We start from the raw sequence: 19,640 nt of genomic DNA, 5'->3' as shown, positions 1-19,640 counted from the left end.
CTTGTTCTTGGTGTTGCTCTCTTTGCAACCCTTATAATGTAATATTGTGAACTTTGTATTGTTGGGGTGTTATGGGGTGGATTGTGCATTGCAATTCTTCCTATAGCATGGCCTTGTGTTAATTTTAAATCCTTCTTGCTTTTCGAAAAAAAAAAAAAAAAATTTATTTTAATAAAGTTTATATGATTTTCATGATCCACTTTTTCTCATTATCCATTTAACCTTACGCAACAATATCTCATAGATTCTCCAAATCGCAAATAAATAAATATAAATACGAGTAATAAATAATAAATAAATAATACTGAAAATACATACACACATTTCAAGCAGTTTACTCCCCAACCCCACAACATACCTAACTTTATTATAAATTTTACATCCTTCCTTCACTTTCTTCACAACACAAATCACACTCTTTACCTTTTTTTGTTCTGCAAAAACAGAACAACAAAAACCTTAAAAACCAACAATGTCAATAATATATCTCTTCTACAACCTCATATACTCAATCTTCCTATCTTTACTTCCCAAAAAACTCAAACATTACCTCCCTAAACCTTACAACCAAAACCAACAACCACAAATTCAAAACACCAACATTACACCACTAATCGAACCATCACAACCACCACGTTCGTGTCGCATGGATCAAAATGATCTCAACCGCATTTTCCAGATGTTCGACAAAAATGGCGATGGAAGAATAACCAAACAAGAACTCAATGATTCCTTATACAACATGTCCATATTCATTTCAGACGATGATCTTGTACAAATGATCGAAAAGATTGATGTGAATGGGGACGGTTGCGTTGATATTGAAGAATTTGGTGAGTTGTATCGAACAATTATGGATGATAAGGAGAATGAAGAAGATATGATGGAAGCTTTTAATGTTTTTGATCAAAATCGCGATGGGTTTATTGCGGTTGAGGAATTGGGATCGGTTTTGAGTTCGTTAGGGATTAAACAAGGTCGAAAAACGGATGATTGTAGGAAAATGATCATGAAAGTTGATGTGGATGGTGATGGTTTAGTTAGTTTTAATGAGTTTAAGAACATGATGAGATCGGGTGGTTTTGTTGCTATGACTCAAAATTGATGGTTTTGTAGCTATAATCATAATCATTCAATTCATTTATGTTCATTTGTTCTTTAATCAATACAATATTGTTAACTTATTTATTTATTTATCTTATTTGTTTATCTTAAATCTTATTGGTTTTGTTGCCATGATTTTGGGATGATCTGGATTGAAATGGTTTATGGTGTCTTCTTTATCAGAATGTAAGTAGGTTAACTATTGGTGAATCTGTAATTTACAGGAGCGTCATACTTAAAAAATTATATAATTAATTTTATTTTTTTTAACAGCGATTGGGATCACCCGAGGGGACTTTACCACCAGTTGCGATCATCTCCCGTTTCGACTATGCCGATGCAGCGATAATAACCCCGCCCCCATCGCTGCCCGGGAGTAAACCTTGAAACCGATCCAAAGGCACGGCCAAGTAAAACACCCATCCCCTTTATGCCATGGGTGGATACTTCATGGCAGAGATGAAATTGTGTTTTTAATAATCTTTCTTTTTTTCTTTATAGAAATGTAATATTTGAAGAACTCACTCTATTAGTCCAGTGGTTCACAACTTTTCAAGTTCGAGTAACTCCTCCTAAAAATATTCGCGAATTATCTACTGAAAGTCTAATTGCTTCGGGGAGGTTTTACCGACCCGTATTCAGGGCCCATGTCCGACCCGCCTTCCCCTCGGGATGGTGTAAGGTTCGGATCCCTGTAATGCGGTTTGAATTTCTATCCGAAAGCGCGTGCATGCGTGGCAAATGAGAGTATTTAATGTCAACAACTTGTCTTTCAAAAAAAAAAAAAAAAAAACGTAATATTTGAAACTTGAAAGTTGAAACCACAACCTTTCGGTCTATCAGCTAATCAGATACTACTAGAACAAAGTGCGTTTAGTGTTTTACTCGTACGAGTATTAATCAACTTAATTTAGTTTGCTAATGCTTTATTTAGGATGGTATAATACGGATTATATATACTTACTAAATTTTATTTATGTCTTACTCTAACGCGTTTTCCTGATTTTATTTAACGGATTTGTCAATAAAATATATAAATAATATATTTTAAATAAATAAATCTGGACATAGCTGGCTACGTACCGTTGGTAGTGGATGTGGAGCAGGGGAGGTCAACTTGGTTTTTTGTTTAAACACTCAACAGCCATATTTGTGGACAAAGCAAAATGATTAGTTGGTTAAAATATAAATTCAAAATTCTCGTTACCAATTTTATTTTAATTTAGACAAAATTGCGCCGTTGGTCCGTGATCTTTGTACCGAACAACACAGATAACCTTTATCTATATTTTTGACTTAGATGACCTTCAACTTTTGAATTTTGACATGGATGACCCCGTTGTTTAACTCTGTTACTTTTCAGTCCTTAAGCTGCCTCACATGCTAGGCATGTGAGGGCAATATCGTCTGTTTCACATTTGCTTTGTTGGAGAATAAACTGTTGCTGGTAATTATAACAATTGATTCATTGAATCACGTAAACCCTATTTTTACTCACGATGTAAATATAACAATTGTTTCATTGAATCACGTAAACCATATTTTTTACTCATGGCAGTAACAAAAAACAAAAAAAAAAAAAAATTGGTCAATTTTGTTCATAACTGTTGATCTATAAAATTATTCTAAATAATTTAATCAATTTTGGTCATAATTGTTGTTCTATAAAAATGTTCTTAAAAAAATTGCAACTATAAATCTGTTGACCAATGTTGACTAATTGGGTCAAAACAATGCTCAATTGACCATTTGAGTATAAACTGTCATTACGCATAAACTGGATCAAAAACTACTATGTCCAGCACTTTACTTGACTAACCTGTCATTTTACACTTGCATCGACAAGTGTACAATGAAAGTGTCATTATACACTTGCATAAACAATTGCTACTTGAACCATTATGGTACAACTGCCTCTTACACTAGGTCAATAGCCATGTTTCATGTTTGACCCGGCTTGGCTCGCGTCGTTCCCAGAGGCGGATCTAGGAATATTAGTCAGTGGTATCACCGTTTAAAATTAAAAAAAAAATTCTACCAGTGGTGAGTGGCGAATCCAAATTTTTTAAGGGGGGCTAAAAATTATTTTTTCCAGTCAGATGTACTTTTTTGTTAACTTTTCGGTCTTACCTCTTACTTTTTATCTATCTTTTTGTCCTACGTTAATAAAATAAGGGGAAAAAAAGTTTTGTCACATTATTTTTTGATGAAAGTATCAATTAATTTAAAACATCCTAACATAAAATATCGAACAACAGCTTGTCTCCTCCTTCTCCGGCCACCGGCTGCCGCCGGTGGTCCGGCTTCCTCTTTTACTCCCGGTTTGTTTTTATCTCCTTCGGCTCTGTTCTGCTCTGGTTCTTCTTCGGGTTTCTGGCTCACGACGGCTGGCTCTCTCTTTCCGCCATCTACAGGCGGCGACTACCTTTCTCCGGTAGTCTGTGGATCTGGTGGTATGGATGGTTGTTTGGTGGTTGTGGGGTTGGTACTCGTAGGAGATGGACTGAATGAGCGTTTCTTCTGTCTTTGATTTCGGCCGACACCACTTCTTTGATTTTCCGGCGGTAAATTCCGGCGAGTTTATCCGGTGATGGATCCTTGTGCTTCTCCCGAGCTTCTCCGGCTCTTCTCATTCCAGAGCTCCCTCCTATGCCTCCTGTCTTCTCCTTGGTGCAGGTATTGTTCTTCACCTCGGTTTGGTCTAGGTATGTAGTTTGGTTGCCTGCTTTTTATGAGACGATTGGGTGATTCCGTGCTGTGTTATAGTCTCGGTTTGGGGTGGATCTAACGCGGGGTTCTCCCGGCTATGGTTGTTTTGGGAGATGGTGTTGTTTGAAGTTTTAGACACTTTGTAGTGTTCATATGGTAGTTACTACTTCATTGTTTACAAGGAATGTTTTGTTTTTTTAACAATTTGTTCTTGTATTCTGTTTGCATTCGTGTGTATCTGAGTGTTGGTTTAGCAGCCGGTTCCAATTTGTATTCGTGGGTATTCGTGTGTGTTGGTGCAATCGTTTTGGTTTCCGGCGATGGGGGTCGCCGGTGTGGTGTTTCCTCGGGTCTTGACGGAGTTTCATTGTCTCCTTCTCTTTCAATGCCTTACGCGTCTCGTCTTCGTTTTTTTCTCCGGACATTTTATCCCTGTGCCGCTGCTCTCCCGCTCGTTCACCACTGTTTGTGAGTTTCTAGCAGCCGGTTCCACTTGTTCAGAATGTTGAGCGGGCTGCTTTTGTGAACTCTGTTGAATTGGTGGTTTGGGTGATTCCGTGTTCGGGTTGGGGTGGTCTGCGGTGGATTTTGGTGTTCTTGGTTTTGATTTCGGGTCATCAGATAGGCCTTCGACTTGAGTTTTGGTGATCCTTATGGAGCGTTCTCCGCAGCCGGTAGGTTCGGTTTGTGTTGGTTTCGTGGTTGTGGGTTTCGATTCGTGGGTTCGTGGTAATATTCGTGTATTCGGTAATTTCGTGGATTATTCTTGTTAACATCTGGACATGATACGTTATCACCACTCGATTTGATTGTGTGTGATCGGAGTTACTTTGATCTTCGTGGGGTGTTGGGAGGTTCTCGGGTCGTCGTCGCTGCTCCGTTTCCATGTGTTCTTTCGGGTGCTTGCCCTGATGTGATAATAATGTGTTTGTTCTTTGGTTAACAAGGTGGACATCGTTTGTTTTACAGGCTTTTTCGTTTGGATTGCTCGAGTATTGTCTTAGTCGTGTATTGCTTCGAGTGTGAATTTTAGAATCGTTGATGTTGCAGGTTGTCAACTAATCGTGTATGGTTTTAGTGTATTCGTGTATTGTTAGGCGGATGTCGTGTTAGGCGGAGGTCGTGTTTTGTATTCGTGTTATGTAACTCCTAGCATCTTGCTAGTTATATTATTAATAAAATTATTGCCTTTCGAAAAAAAAAATATCGAACAACAAAGTTGGGACAAAGGTAGTACAGTACATTATTATCGAAAAAAGAAAGACAAGAAAAGATTAAATATACTGTACTATAGCTACTAGTTAACATAATCTATTCCTTTTAGTTTTAACTAGCAAAATGGGCCCGCGCGATGCTGCGGGACTTCTGGGTTGCGCATTCATAGTTAACGGAGCGTTATGTATTTACAGAATAGATAGTACCTAGGTGTGTGTATGTATTAAATATATCCGAGATATTTAGCGTTTTTTTTAGAAGTGTCCGTTTCGCGTATAGTTAGTCCCGTTGTGTTCATAAGGTTTTTTTGAGTTCAACGGTGTGTTCGAAAAAATTTAACGCGAGGCGAGCGGAAAGATATGTCCCGTTGAAAAAATGAGTGAAGTTTAATTAAGATTTTTAATTAAAATATTAAGTTTCATGTTTAACCCCTGAAAGAGGGGTTGGATTTGAAAGTTGAGAAAAAGTTGAGGGGGTGTTTGGTTTTTTTTTTGTTTTCTACTATTGTCGTTTTGACAATTTTTGTGAGGGGTTGGGGTTAAAACGACCAAAACCCGTTGGGGATTTAGTATATAAGGTTAAGGTTAATTAAAAAAAAAAGAAAAGAAAATTGAGACTTATGAAATGACGTGATTGGCTAGAGGGTATACCAATTTCAATATGGGTTATATTAGTTCATCACATCTTTATTTCTCTTTCATCTTCATTTTCTTTCCATCTTCATCCTAACTCATTTCCTCCTCTCCAACTAATATTCACCTTCAACTTTTTTTTTCAAAAATTACACAAAATTTTATGAAATTATCTTTTTTGCACCGAGGAGGACCTGATCTGGGTGTCCCAAGCAAGATTCGACTTTATCCACTGATGTCACTAGTCAAAAACCTTAAAAAATTCTACTACATCGCGTATTTTAGTGGTGTCCTGTGCTACCACTCGATGTATACTAGGTCCGCCTCTGGTCGTTCCAACAACCGGCGGGGAGCACGATGAAACTGTCATGTTACACTTCCATAAATAAGTGTATAAAGAAAGTGTCATTATACACTTGCATAAACAAATGCTACATTTTTTTTGGACAGTGAATGGGATCACCCGAGAGGGACTAAACCACCCGTTGCGATCATCTACTGTTTCGACTATGCCGATGCAGCGATAATAACCCCGCCCTCATCGCTTCCCGGGAGGAAACCTTGAAACCGTATTCAATTTCGTGCAACTTGAACTTAGGGTTCTTATTTGGGAGCGTCAGATGAGAACGTATTCAATTTTTGAGGGAGAGTTTGAGGGATATAAATCCAACAACGCAAATCTGAACGGACGATATTGCCCTCACATGCCTAGCATGTGAGGGGGCTTAACGACTGAAAAGTAACAGAGTTAAATGCCGGGGTCATCCATGTCAAAATTCGAAAGTTGAAGGTCATCGAAGTCAAAAAAATATATAAAGGTTTTCCATGTTTGGTACAAAGATTACGGACCAACCGCACAATTTTGTCTTTAATTTATTACACTATTACTCCTAACGTACACTTTTAATCATAAATGGAAAAATTCTGTGGTTAATTGCACAATAACCTTAAGTAATGAATTTGTCATAAAGATTTTTACTTTGTTTATTCAATTTCAATTTCAATCTTTATAATTTGTAAAGAGAAAATCACTCAAATAGACAAATTTCATTCTCTCATATGGACATTGTCAGAATGCTTTTTTAAACAATAGACATATATTTCGCCTAATGTGTAAGGCGTGTTAGGCGAAATCTTTTTTAACCAACCAAAACTCACCACATATACAAGAAACTTCCGTCTTGTGTTTTTTTGTCAGTTTTTTAAAAATTTTCTCCTAACAAACCTTTATTAGGTGAATTAAGCGAAATCATGTTAGGCGGGTTACGCGTAGCCATGAAATCAATCAAAATCCGCCACGTGTGTTATAAGTTTTCGCCTTACCTATCATTTTTAGGCGAATTAGGCGAAATGTTCTAAAAAAGAAGTCTTCTTCTTCCTTTTCAGTTTCAGTTGCAATTTTTGGTTATAATGTCATACATTCAATTATGGATGTATATATTATATATGCACTTTAAAAGGCAGGCATATATATATACACTTTAAAAAATTTCCTTTTGGTTTTTAGTTTTAGTTTTATGCAGTTAAGTATCTTTATCACTACAAGTTGGAATGATTTTGCGGAAGATGATATATGTAATTTTAGTTTGGCATGACATATAAACCAGGGTGATATGAAACTCTCTTTTATTTTAAAAATGACATTTATAAACGATTTTCAAGATGTTCATTATCAAATAGAGAGAGTCACTTGTGATGTACATGACGTAGCATTACCATTATATGAATTTGTGCTACCCGGTTTTGAATATTCTTTTCTCAACTTACTTGTGGTTATTTTTTTGTCATAGAATTTGTTCACTTTCTGAGATTATTTTTGCCAAAAATTGCAACTGGAACTGAAAAGGAAGAAGAAGGCTATTTTTAGAACATTTGGCCTAATTCGCCTAAAAAAAGGTAGGTTAAACGAAGTCTTTTAAAAATTTGGAAAATAAAACTAGGCGGAGATTTTTTGATGACGTGAAACGTTTTTATCGGTTGGAAGGTGTTTCGCCTAATACGCCTTAACATTAGGCAAAATCCATGCTTATACGCGTAAAAATTGGTCTGACAATGCTTATATATGGGAGAGGGGGTTAAAAGTGTCTATTTCAGTAAATTCCTCATTTGTAAATTATCATATATCGTTACTTGTGCTAATCATTACCACTGTGTTCTCGAGTATTTTTAAAGTGGAAAAGAGTGGGATGGAAATGAGAAGAGATAATTAGGATGAAAAAGAATGTAATACAGAATAAAATACATGTATTCTCGAGTTGTAATTAGAGTAACAGAAAAGAAAAGAATATAAGCAAAATAGACATTTTTACAATTATATCATTTGCATATTTGAACTAAATTTATTTGTAAATAAATCATATGATTCACATATACATCTATTTAATTGTTAGTTTTATTCATATTATTATAATTATTGTTTTCGAAGATGAAAAAGTAGATAAAAGACGAATCGATTATTTTTCTTTTATTATCTTATGTCAACGTAAGTAAAAAAATAAATAATGTTGACTCCATTAAATCATATCAAATCAAAGAGTTTGGAGTTGGATAAAATCATTTTGTAGCTGTTGATCTCGCTTGCCTACTGTACACATTCGATGGGTTGATACTGATGCCCCATTTCGTATGCTTGAAGCATATACATGCATTAAAGCAACTGTACAATTCATATTTCATATATAATAAAAATATCTTTTGATTTTCAGAGAAAAATAAAAATACAAAAACTAACGTTGGTTATAAAATAATGAGAGGATTAGAGATAATATTAAGAGTTATATGTCGCTTTCCCTTTCAATCCGCCCAAATATGGACGGAAAGTGTTGTTAACAAAAATCATATAAACTCTTCTTCCTAATCCTCTCCTCTCTATTCCTTTCCACCCAAAATAAAAACTCGAGAATGTCCATTATTTTCTAATCCGCTCAATTCCATTCCTTTCCGTCCTAAAAAAAAACTCGAGAATACAACCTACAGGACTGCAACAAAAATAGCATATACACCTACATTTCTAAATAAGGAAAAGATGAAACAAGATAGTTCAAAAAATTTGATTCACTATTTTTATTGTTTCAACAACACAACATGATATAATGTTTACAAATTCACTAGTTTATGACCCGAACAATAAATTACTTGAAAAGAACTAAGGATTACAGATAACCTAACTGGAAAAAGTTGAATGAAGAAAAACAAAATCTGTTACATAAACTTTGGCACCAACGATACAACACTCGATTTTCAATGATAAATTTACGAAAATCAATTTTCACAGGTCCCGCCAAGGCTAATAATCTCGACCTTATTCTTTTGTTCCTTAATTGCTGGATTAGCCAAATCTGGATGCTGAAAACTGTGTTGATACCCATTAGAACCCGATACGTCAAACTGAAAACCTGAATCATTACCAGTAACACCATGTTCTTCGTGGAAACTATCATTAGATCTATAATTATCTGGTGTTGAAGGAGATCGCCACTGGGTACCATGGTGATCAACAGGATTTTTATTGATCCACCCAGATGTTGAAGGTGGACCCCACTGCGTACCATTGTTACCACGATCTTCAATGATCGACCCACCCGTACGCTTGGGTTGAGATGAATTTGAGTATCCATTTTCCATTTTATTCCTTTTATAAGCCTGAGATAGCTCATGAGGTGCAGACTTAACCCCTGGATTATCTCTGTTATCGTTTAAATGACACTGCTTACCATTATTCCTCTTTCGTCTCTAAATCAAGAAAAGGGGAATTGCTTAGATATCTTTAAGAAGACAAACTAAGACATGATAAACAAAAAGTATCTAGATGTAGAAAATGGGCAGGGTATGTTGGTTCCCGGGTTATAATGTGTAACTGTAAGTCAAAGGTAAAAGGTTTTCCCTGTTCGGGCTACCCGGGAGGGCGAGTAATCGAACCCCATACTCTGATGTACGCAGCCCAGCAGGATTACTCCTTGGCTGTTTTCAACCCATCCCTGGCCACCACTAAATATTCGTCCTAGACAGGACTCGAACCTAAGACCTCTTGCAAAATGGGTAACTGTAAGTGTGAGTGGAAATGGGTCAAAAGGAAATGTTATCTTTTGACCCGTCTTCCTAAATTTTATGTAAATATCTCATCATGGAAATACTGTAAACCCAGATAAAACAGGGTGTAGAATACAGTGTTTCGATGTGCCTACGCAATCTGAAGTTGTAATATACCAAAATAAGATAAATCATATGTTTAAATGTTAATATATTCTGATTCTTTAGGGAATCAATAAATTAAACGACCAAAAAGGATACCAATCTGAAAAAAGGGATTTTTAGTTAATTGGAAACTTAAACACCCCTGATACATGTGATTGTAATCTGTTCTTATATAATGCGTTTTGTTGCAGCTCACGTGAGACCGATTTCTAGTCAAAAGAAAAATCTGTTGATTCAAGCTTAGAATGCTGATAATTGCAATTTTAAGTAAAAACAATAATCGGATGACAAAAACCAAAAATCAAATCCAAAAACCTCTATAGTTAACAGTCCATCTTAACCCTTAGCCCGTCAGAGAATAAGCATAACATAATCAGTGCGTGTTTTATTAAATAAAAGGAAATTACCAATCTCCAAACGCTACTGGTTTTATAACGGAGTATTACCTTTTGACGTTTACGTCCCTTATGTCCTTCCTCACCACATTTTCGGCAAGAAGCACGTGATGTTGTGTTAGTTGTCTCTGCAGGTACACTCGAACTTTGGCACTCCTGTTAAATAATAACAGCATATAAAAAACAAAGATCTAAGTTTTGGATTAAGGAACGGTTAAAACAGGTTAAGCAAGATATAAGTTTTGGATAATGACAACCCATGTCTCATTTAATTGATGCAGAACTAAGGATAAACAACTTGATTGGAACTTTTTTTAATGGATTCAATAACCAAAACACTAACCAGATCTCAGAGATTTCAAAGATTTGAATAATGAGTTGTGTACATTTTAATTTTTAGTAGTATATAATGAGTTGCATTTATGATCATTCTTATTCTTATTTAACTTTGGTGAGAAAACTATTAATTGTTAAAATACAATGCAAATTTGGTATTATAAAATATGGAAGTAGTAGATGTATATATGTAAAATATTAGATATTAATATGTATAAGAAAATATCTAGATATTAGAAAATGAAAGAAAAATCTAGAAAAGAAAAATATAGATATTTGTATAGAAATATCTAGATATTAATTTATCCATAGAAATATCTAGTTTCTAGAAACTTCCATGGAGTAGTATAAATATGGGTGATGATTTCATTTGTGTGCAAGGTGTGAGAGTTGTGAGGAAGTTATGAAAAGAGTGAGTTGAGAAGTAGAGAAGAAGTAAGAAGTGAGAAGAGTGTGAGTAGAGAAGAAAAGCTTGTAAGTAAGTAATATTGTAATTTGTATTTTGTATTAATAAAAGTGTTCTTTGTTAAGTTTCCCGGTTAAGCCGTAGTTTGTGTTTAAGTTCTTAGTGCACTTGTGTTATTTTTATTATATGGTCGGCTCTGCCGCCTAAGTGATATATGATCGGTTATACCGCCTAAATGATATATGGTAGACATTGTCGCCTAAGTACTATTGTGCACTAAGAATTCATAAAATTAAAGGCTAATTAACGTCAAAGTATTGGTGTAGTGAGTCTAGTATAGTCTAGATCCTCTATAGTGGGCGTGTTGGGCTCGTCGAAGCTTCCAACAATTGGTATCAGAGCAAGGCTGTTCGGGACCAGTTCTAGTGGAGGAAAACATCGGTAAACGTTGGACGTTTACTTCAACTTGTTAACACCGAAGCTCTAAGGGAGATTCTGTCGGAGCACAGTTAGGAACTGTGAAAGCTCATCGGTCTGGGACCAAGCTTATTGGACGTTGGACGTCATGATGGCAGATCTTGCAAGTACGAGCAGTGGAATCAAGAGTCTCAATAACCACAACTATGGTTATTGGCGGACTTGCATAGAATCCTACCTACAAGGACATGATTTGTGGGAAATAGTTGCTGGCAGTGACACAACGCCTCCACCGAAAGAAAATGCCGAAGCCTTGAGAAAATGGAACATCAAGGCCGGGAAGGCTTTATTTATATTGAAGACTACAATCGAGGAGGATCTATTGGAGCACATCCGTGACGAGAAAACACCAAAGGCAGCTTGGGAAACTTTTGAAAAATTATTTTCAAAGAAGAATGAAGCACGCCTCCAGCTCTTGGAAAATGAACTCGCAGTTATCTCACAAGGAAGTCTATCTATTTCTCAGTATTTCACCAAGGTGAAATCTATTTGTCGTGAGATATCTCAACTTGCTCCTGAAGAGAAAGTGAGTGATGCAAGGATGAAGAGAATTATCATCCACGGCTTAAGGTCCGAATATAATGGTTTTATAGCCGCTGTGAGAGGATGGCCTACTCAACCATCATTAATAGAGTTGGAGAATTTATTGGCTAACCAAGAAGCATTAGCCAAGCAGATGAGTGAAGTAAGCATAAAAGGCGAAGAAGAGGCACTTTTCTCCAATAAGAAGAAAGCTATGTCTCGAAGACAAGAAGTGACGAAAGAAAGACATAAATATGGAGGCAAAGTTCATCTAAAACCTAAAGGCAATGCTTCAGGGGGAGCTCAACAAGGAAGAAGAGATCATCGCCAACAATACGGGGAACATGATAAGAGAAAGAATGGTGAATGCTTCAATTGTGGCAAAAAGGGTCATTTTGCTCGAGATTGTAGATTCCCCAGAAGGCGAACTTTCGAAGGAAATGTGGCCGCCGCAAGAGATGAGAAGAAAAAGATCACATTCGAAGCAACCATTAATGAGGAAACATGGGATGCAGAAGCTGGACTCTCTGTTGAATCTGACATAGATGATCAAGCTCTTACAACAACTTTAAAGTCAAAAATAAACTACAAAGATGATTGGATCATCGATTCTGGGTGCTCAAATCATATGACCAACGATGGGACAAAGCTGCAAGAAATGGAGGATTACAAAGGAAAGAGAGTCGTGTTGACAGCCAACAATTCAAGGTTGTTTATTTCTCACATTGGAAAGACAATAATTTCAAATGAAGGCGACTCTCATAAGCTCCAACTCGAGAAGGTGTATCTTGTCCCTGGCCTAAAGAAGAATTTACTGTCAGTACCACAATTAACAGCAGAAGGGAACTATGTGCTCTTTGGACCAGAAGATGTGTCCGTATTCAAGAGAGTGAAGGTGGTTGGCAATCCAATTATGCAAGGAAGAAGAATAGAGTCGGTCTATGTACTATCTGCTGAAACAGCATATGTGGATAAGACTCGAAAGAATGAGACGGCTGATCTTTGGCATGAACGTCTTGGGCATGTGGGCTACAACAAGTTAAAGGAGATGATGGTGAAACACATAGTAAATGGGCTTCCTCAAATTGATATCCGAACAGATACAATATGTGCTGGATGTCAATTTGGAAAAGCTCACCAATTGCCATTCAAGGAGTCACAACATCAGTCCAAGACACCACTAGAGCTCATACACTCAGACGTCTTTGGCCCAGTGAAACAAACATCACTTGGAGGAATGAAGTATATGGTGACATTCATTGATGACTTCTCAAGGTATGTGTGGGTTTACTTCATGAAGGAAAAGTCGGAGACTTTTCAGAAGTTTAAAGAGTTCAAGAAGAAAATAGAAAGTGAGCTCAATAATAAGATTAGGTACTTACGCACAGATAATGGAGGAGAATATTTATCGACTGAGTTCAATATGTATCTTGAGAAGCACAAGATCAGAAGGCAATTAACTTGCCCTAATACTCCACAACAGAATGGAATGGCAGAACGTAAGAATCGTCATCTTGCTGAAACTTGTCGAAGTATGCTTCATGGTAAGAATGTACCAGGAAGATTTTGGGCCGAATGTATGAGGACGGCTTCATACGTGATTAACAGACTCCCACAAACAAAGTTGGGATATATTTCACCATATGAAAGATTATGGAAGATCAAGCCAACCGTCAATCATCTCAAGGTTTTTGGATGTGTATGCTACGTCTTCGTGCCAGATCATCTACGAAGCAAATTTGATAAGAAGGCAATTCGGTGCATTTTTGTCGGTTATGATAAATCAAGAAAAGGATGGAGATGTTGTGATCCAAATACTGGAAAGTGCCATACTTCAAGAAATGTGGTATTTGATGAAGCTTCTTCATGGTGGTCACCTCAAAAGATAGAGCTTCCAGAATCTCATGGATTAGAAGAAGTTCCAGAAGAAAAAGAAGAACATAAAGAGCACATATCGGATCCAATTAAAGAAGGAGATGGGTCGTACTCTAAGGAAACGAGTCCATGGAAAACTGGTGTGCATCAATCTGTATCCAAGGAGGTTCGTCCAAGCCAAATGGATGTCGAGGAGCATGTACAAGAATTACGGAGATCAACAAGACCGAAGCAACCTAATCCGAGGTATGCCAATGCTGCTCATGTGGATGAATCAATACCTATTGAGCCTTCTACTTATGAAGAAGCAGCACAAAGTCGAGAATGGCATAAAGCGATGGAAGAAGAAATTAATGCACTAAAAGAAAACCAGACATGGAGTTTAGTTCCAAAGCCAAAAGATGTAAAACCAATATCTTGTAAATGGGTTTACAAGGTGAAGACTCAATCAGATGGCTCCATTGAAAGGTATAAAGCTCGACTTGTTGCTAGAGGTTTTTCTCAACGATATGGGCTGGATTATGAAGAAACGTTTAGTCCAGTGGCGAAGATCACAACAATTCGAGCTCTACTAGCTTTAACCGCTAGCAAATCTTGGAAGCTGTGGCAGATGGATATCAAGAACGCTTTCTTACATGGAGAACTTGACAAAGACATTTATATGGATCAACCAAGAGGCTTTGAGAACAAAATCCATCCCGAGCATGTCTGCAAATTAAAGAAAGCACTATACGGCTTGAAGCAGGCTCCAAGAGCTTGGTACGGGAAGATTGGCGAGTTCTTGGTACAAAGTGGTTTCACAGTTGCTCCTTCAGATTCTAGTTTATTTGTGAAACAAGATCAAGGAAAACTAGCCATAGTGCTAGTATATGTGGATGACTTAATCATCACGGGAGATCACTATGAGGAGATCCAAAGGACAAAAGGGAATCTGTCTATCAGATTTCATATGAAGGAGCTTGGAGAACTCAAACATTTTCTTGGACTCGAAATAGAGCAGAAAAGAGAGAAGGATTATTTCTGGGACAACAGAAATATGCGCGAGATCTTTTACAAAAGTACGGAATGCTTAATTGCAAACCTATCTCAACTCCGATGGATCCGAATACAAAACTACGAGCAGATGAAGGAAAAAGTCTTCAAGATGTTACCATGTATCAAAAGATGGTCGGAAGTCTTATTTATCTCACACTAAGCCGGCCAGACATATCTTATGCAGTTGGAGTGGTTAGTCGATACATGAGCAATCCGAAGAAGCCTCACCTTGATGTTGTACGATGCATCTTAAGGTATGTTAAAGGCACTATCAACTTTGGTATTTTATACAAGAAAACAAAAGAATGTCATGTGACTGGATATTGTGACGCCGATTATGCTGGAGACTATGATACACGACGATCAACAACTGGATACATGTTTAGTCTTGGATCGGGAGTAATATCATGGTGTAGCAAGAGACAACCAACAGTATCCTTATCAAGCACTGAAGCAGAATATCGATCGGCAGCATCAGCAACACAAGAAATTACTTGGTTGAAGCAACTAATGGAAGATCTTCACCAACCAACTGATTATCAAGAAAGCTTTTCTGCGATAACTTATCAGCTATACGTCTAGCAGAGAATCCAGTCTTTCATGCAAGAACAAAACATATAGAAGTGCACTATCATTATGTTCGCGAGAAGGTCCTTGAAGGGAAAATCAAGATGATGCCAACAAAGACAGATGAACAGGTTGCAGATATATTCACCAAGAGCCTAAGTAAACCGAAGTTTACAAAATTCAGAGAAGCACTTGGAATGGTCTGCAAGACGTCGTTGGAAGAAAATTTGCATTGAAGGGGAGGGTTAAAATACAATGCAAATTTGGTATTATAAAATATGGAAGTAGTAGATGTATATATGTAAAATATCTAGATATTAATATGTATAAGAAAATATCTAGATATTAGAAAATGAAAGAAAAATCTAGAAAAGAAAAATCTAGAAAAGAAAAATATACATATTTGTATAGAAATATCTAGATATTAATTTATCCATGGAAATATCTAGTTTCTAGAAACTTCCATGGAGTAGTATAAATATGGGTGATGATTTCATTTGTGTGCAAGGTGTGAGAGTTGTGAGGAAGTTATGAAAAGAGTGAGTTGAGAAGTAGAGAAGAAGTAAGAAGTGAAGAGTGTGAGTAGAGAAGAAAAGCTTGTAAGTAAGTAATATTGTAATTGTATTTTGTATTAATAAAAGTGTTCTTTGTTAAGTTTCCCGGTTAAGCCGTAGTTTGTGTTTAAGTTCTTAGTGCACTTGTGTTATTTTTATTATATGGTCGGCTCTGCCGCCTAAGTGATATATGGTCGGTTATACCGCCTGAATGATATATGGTCGACACTGTCGCCTAAGTACTATTGTGCACTAAGAATTCATAAAATTAAAGGCTAATTAACGTCAAAGTATTGGTGTAGTGAGTCTTGTATAGTCTAGATCCTCTATAGTGGGTGTGTTGGGCTCGTCGAAGCTTCCAACATTAATGAGTACTAGAACATTGTGATTGTACGAATTGTAATTACTCATAAATGACAAATTAGTACTACATAACGTCAAGGTGTTGGTGTATTGGTGGTGACCTAACTTCCCATAAGGAGGTCAGGGGTTCGACCCCGTGAGGTGCAAGATATTTGCCTTGAGGTTACCCGCTCATTTCATGGGTCTCGGAGGTCTCGGACGTCTTGCGTTTCGAGCCTCACCCGAGTGGTTTTACCACACGTGATGCCTGTATGGATTCGGCGCCTAAGGGGCGGTAGGATTGTAATGGTTCGTCCCAGGAAATGATCGGGTGGGTGGGTTCTGGCATCTTGTTCGGACCCCGTCAGTGACTCCTAAACGCCGTTTAAAAAAAATAAATAAATAAAAAACTATAAGCTACTACATACCAAACCGTTATGGCCCAACTGACCGCATCTGTAGCAAGAAACATCACTTAGACCTTTGCAATAGTTTGTACAACAAAGATGGCCAAAACCTTTACAGAGGTAACATTGTATTTCCTGAAAAAGTTTTATAAGTGTCATAAACGAGTTTGTTCTTGAGGGAGTTCATTGTAACAAGCATAACAAACAAAAAACAGACGTATATAGTTTAGAAATATGAAAAAAGCCTAAAATATGAGACCGACCTTGAGGTCATCCAAGGAGTACGCAGACTTGCATGTGAACATATCATGCCCAGAATCACCACATTTTAAACATAAATCAGTCTTACGAAATCCTTCAACGGATTTTTCAGGGCAGTTTTTAGCACGATGACCTTTTTTATTGCAAATAAGACAACCCTTTCCCTGCCACAATAATACAACTATAATTAATATTAGTTCGAAAAACAAGTCGGGTACCCAGGTTAATCCAAAAAAAAAAACCATAATTAATACTAGTAATACAACGATCACAAGCACCTTTTAACTAGGCAAGGTGTGTGTGTATACACACACAACACTTGAAGAATGTAAGTAAGGGTGCATTTGATAAAACATAATGATTAAGTACAGAATGGTTTAAAATCTGAATGATTAAAAGGTTCTGACTGAACTTGGTTCTAAACGACAATAACCTGTTTGATAATCATATTGAATGAACCATATGCAAGATGTGAAATCAATGTATTAACCTTTTAAATGAATAAATAAAAGAATATATATGTTTGATAAGTATTTTGTATATGATTTAAGGAAGATATTAAAGGAAATTGATGTGCAGAATGCGTAATAGAGTAATTTAACTTCTGAATGGTTCAGCACATATCGACTCTAAATGGTTCAACACATATCGACAAAAGGTTCAACATCATTTGTCATTCAGTTTTCACTAACAAACACATTGGTTCGTCATTCAGTGTTGAATCATTCAATCAAGAAGCAAACACAACGCACCCTAAAGTGTGAAAAGGTTAGTCAAATATTATCTTGAAACTTACATCCTAACCTGTTCACAGTGCCTTCCATCGTGCTCAAAACTTGCACATATATAACACGGCTTCTTACGCTTATTTACGGCACTAATTACTGCACAGCTGGCAACCGTATGGTCACTTTCACCACAATTACAACAATTTCCCCAATTGCTAGCTGGATCAAAATACCTAGGTCCACGCTGTATATATCTAACTCATCAAATAAGTCATTACAAGCTTACAACAAATTGAAATACGTTAATCAATGCATAAAATCAACTTACAAGAAGCTTTCGCAACACGAGGTTATCGGATTTCTTCACAGGATGTAATTCCAAAAATGCATCAGTCTCGTTAAATTCACCAATTTCATCCTCTTTTTTATCCACAACTTTAACCTAACGTAATTAAAACAATGTTAGCAGAATTGAACCAATGAGGATAAATGCTTAATGATTGAATTGAATTGAATTAAGGAAAATAAAACAATGAATTGGAATTGGAATTGGAATTGGAATTGGAATTGGAATTACACGTAAAGTATCTTCCATGATTTTGATGTTTAGTATATTTTATCATAGGAGGGAAAATTGGAAGCAGATTCGATTTGTTGAATGCGATTTGATGGGCGCTGAATCGAGAGAAAATCAAATCTGACGTGGATAAGCAGGTATCAATGATGAGGGAATGTAGGTGCAGGCTGAAATTATTGTCAAAAGATATAGAACCTGTCTATTTTTAGCAAATGGTTACTAGTAGTTTCATTGGTAGTTGTGTTTCTATTTTTAGGTTTTGGTTTGATGCAACAAAAAAAAAAAAAAAATAGAAAAAATGTCATTTGTTATGGAGTATTGTTAAGGGTTATTTTAGAGAATTATAAGTTGTGTGAAACTATAATGCGAATGATATTTTTGTGAAAATAGAATGAGAATGAATGATGTTTGTGTGGAAAAATTATATATATATATATATATACACGAGGTTATTAGTTATGGTAAGAAAATAGAAATAACAAACATGAAAATAAAAGAAATCGAAAGCCGTTACATCACCTTCACGACTCAATTTATGCAAGTTATTTCATGTGTTTGATACCCTGCGTTGTTAAAAATGACGGCTCGTAAGATGCATTATTTTCGTCAATTGATGACACGTTTATTGTGGATAAGAGTATGTGAATAAGAGTACTGTTAATCACTTTTACGTTGAATGAATTCACTCAATGATTGTAAATTTACTTTTTACCCTAACAATGAAATGAATAAAAATTGAATGATTTCTTAGGGGGATCAAACTCATGTCTTCGACATGAAACGACGATGTCATAACTACTGGACGAAAGGAACCAAAAATTCTTCATATACCGCTCCGTAACATTCGAGAATAGAAGTGGTTCGTTTTCTTTCCATACGAAATTAAAGATTTCGTTTGTTTTCATGTTGAACGATTTCAGATGTCAATTCGGCGGTTCCGATATATAAATGTTAGTTAACATTGGTTGTCAATTCAAGTTATTATATTTTACTTTTTACGAATATAAAGAATATATAAAATAAAAACAAACAATCACCACATGCAAGAAGACCAACTATGAGTCAGGATGATTCATGCCCAAAACACACAAGCAAAAACCTATATGGAGCAACATATTTACTATTTATAAACATTACATACAGATCATCTATACTCAAAAATTTCGTCACATCATATAGTTATAACATTCAACAGAAAACACATTTTTTTATTCATCTAAAAACTAATGCAACACACAAAAAAAAAAAAAAAAAAAAAGCATACATAATCCACCTTTACACTAAACCATAAAAAAAAGATACCC

General features: G+C 36.2%; 2 protein-coding genes across 2 annotated transcripts; one reads left to right on the top strand and one right to left on the bottom strand.

The window, feature by feature from the left end:
- Nucleotides 1-443: 443 nt before the first annotated feature.
- On the top strand, nt 444-1,128 carry LOC139843954 (calmodulin-like protein 3). Its single transcript, XM_071834140.1, has one exon. It carries the CDS (start codon nt 473-475, stop codon nt 1,103-1,105), a length of 633 nt encoding a protein of 210 aa, XP_071690241.1. The 5' UTR covers nt 444-472; the 3' UTR covers nt 1,106-1,128.
- Nucleotides 1,129-8,722: 7,594 nt separating this feature from the next.
- Nucleotides 8,723-18,544, bottom strand: LOC139844150 (uncharacterized). The gene is made up of 7 exons (XM_071834355.1): nt 18,337-18,544; nt 18,088-18,201; nt 17,836-18,003; nt 17,034-17,195; nt 16,792-16,905; nt 10,301-10,405; nt 8,723-9,392 (listed from the first exon to the last, which is right to left on the bottom strand). Exons 1-7 carry the CDS (start codon nt 18,352-18,354, stop codon nt 8,922-8,924), a joined length of 1,152 nt encoding a protein of 383 aa, XP_071690456.1. The 5' UTR covers nt 18,355-18,544; the 3' UTR covers nt 8,723-8,921.
- Between the last annotated feature and the right edge of the window lie 1,096 nt (nt 18,545-19,640).

This window comes from Rutidosis leptorrhynchoides, chromosome 4 (genome assembly GCF_046630445.1).
Source record: "Rutidosis leptorrhynchoides isolate AG116_Rl617_1_P2 chromosome 4, CSIRO_AGI_Rlap_v1, whole genome shotgun sequence".
Lineage (NCBI taxonomy): Eukaryota > Viridiplantae > Streptophyta > Magnoliopsida > Asterales > Asteraceae > Rutidosis > Rutidosis leptorrhynchoides.
This window is presented reverse-complemented; position numbering and strand designations above follow the sequence as displayed.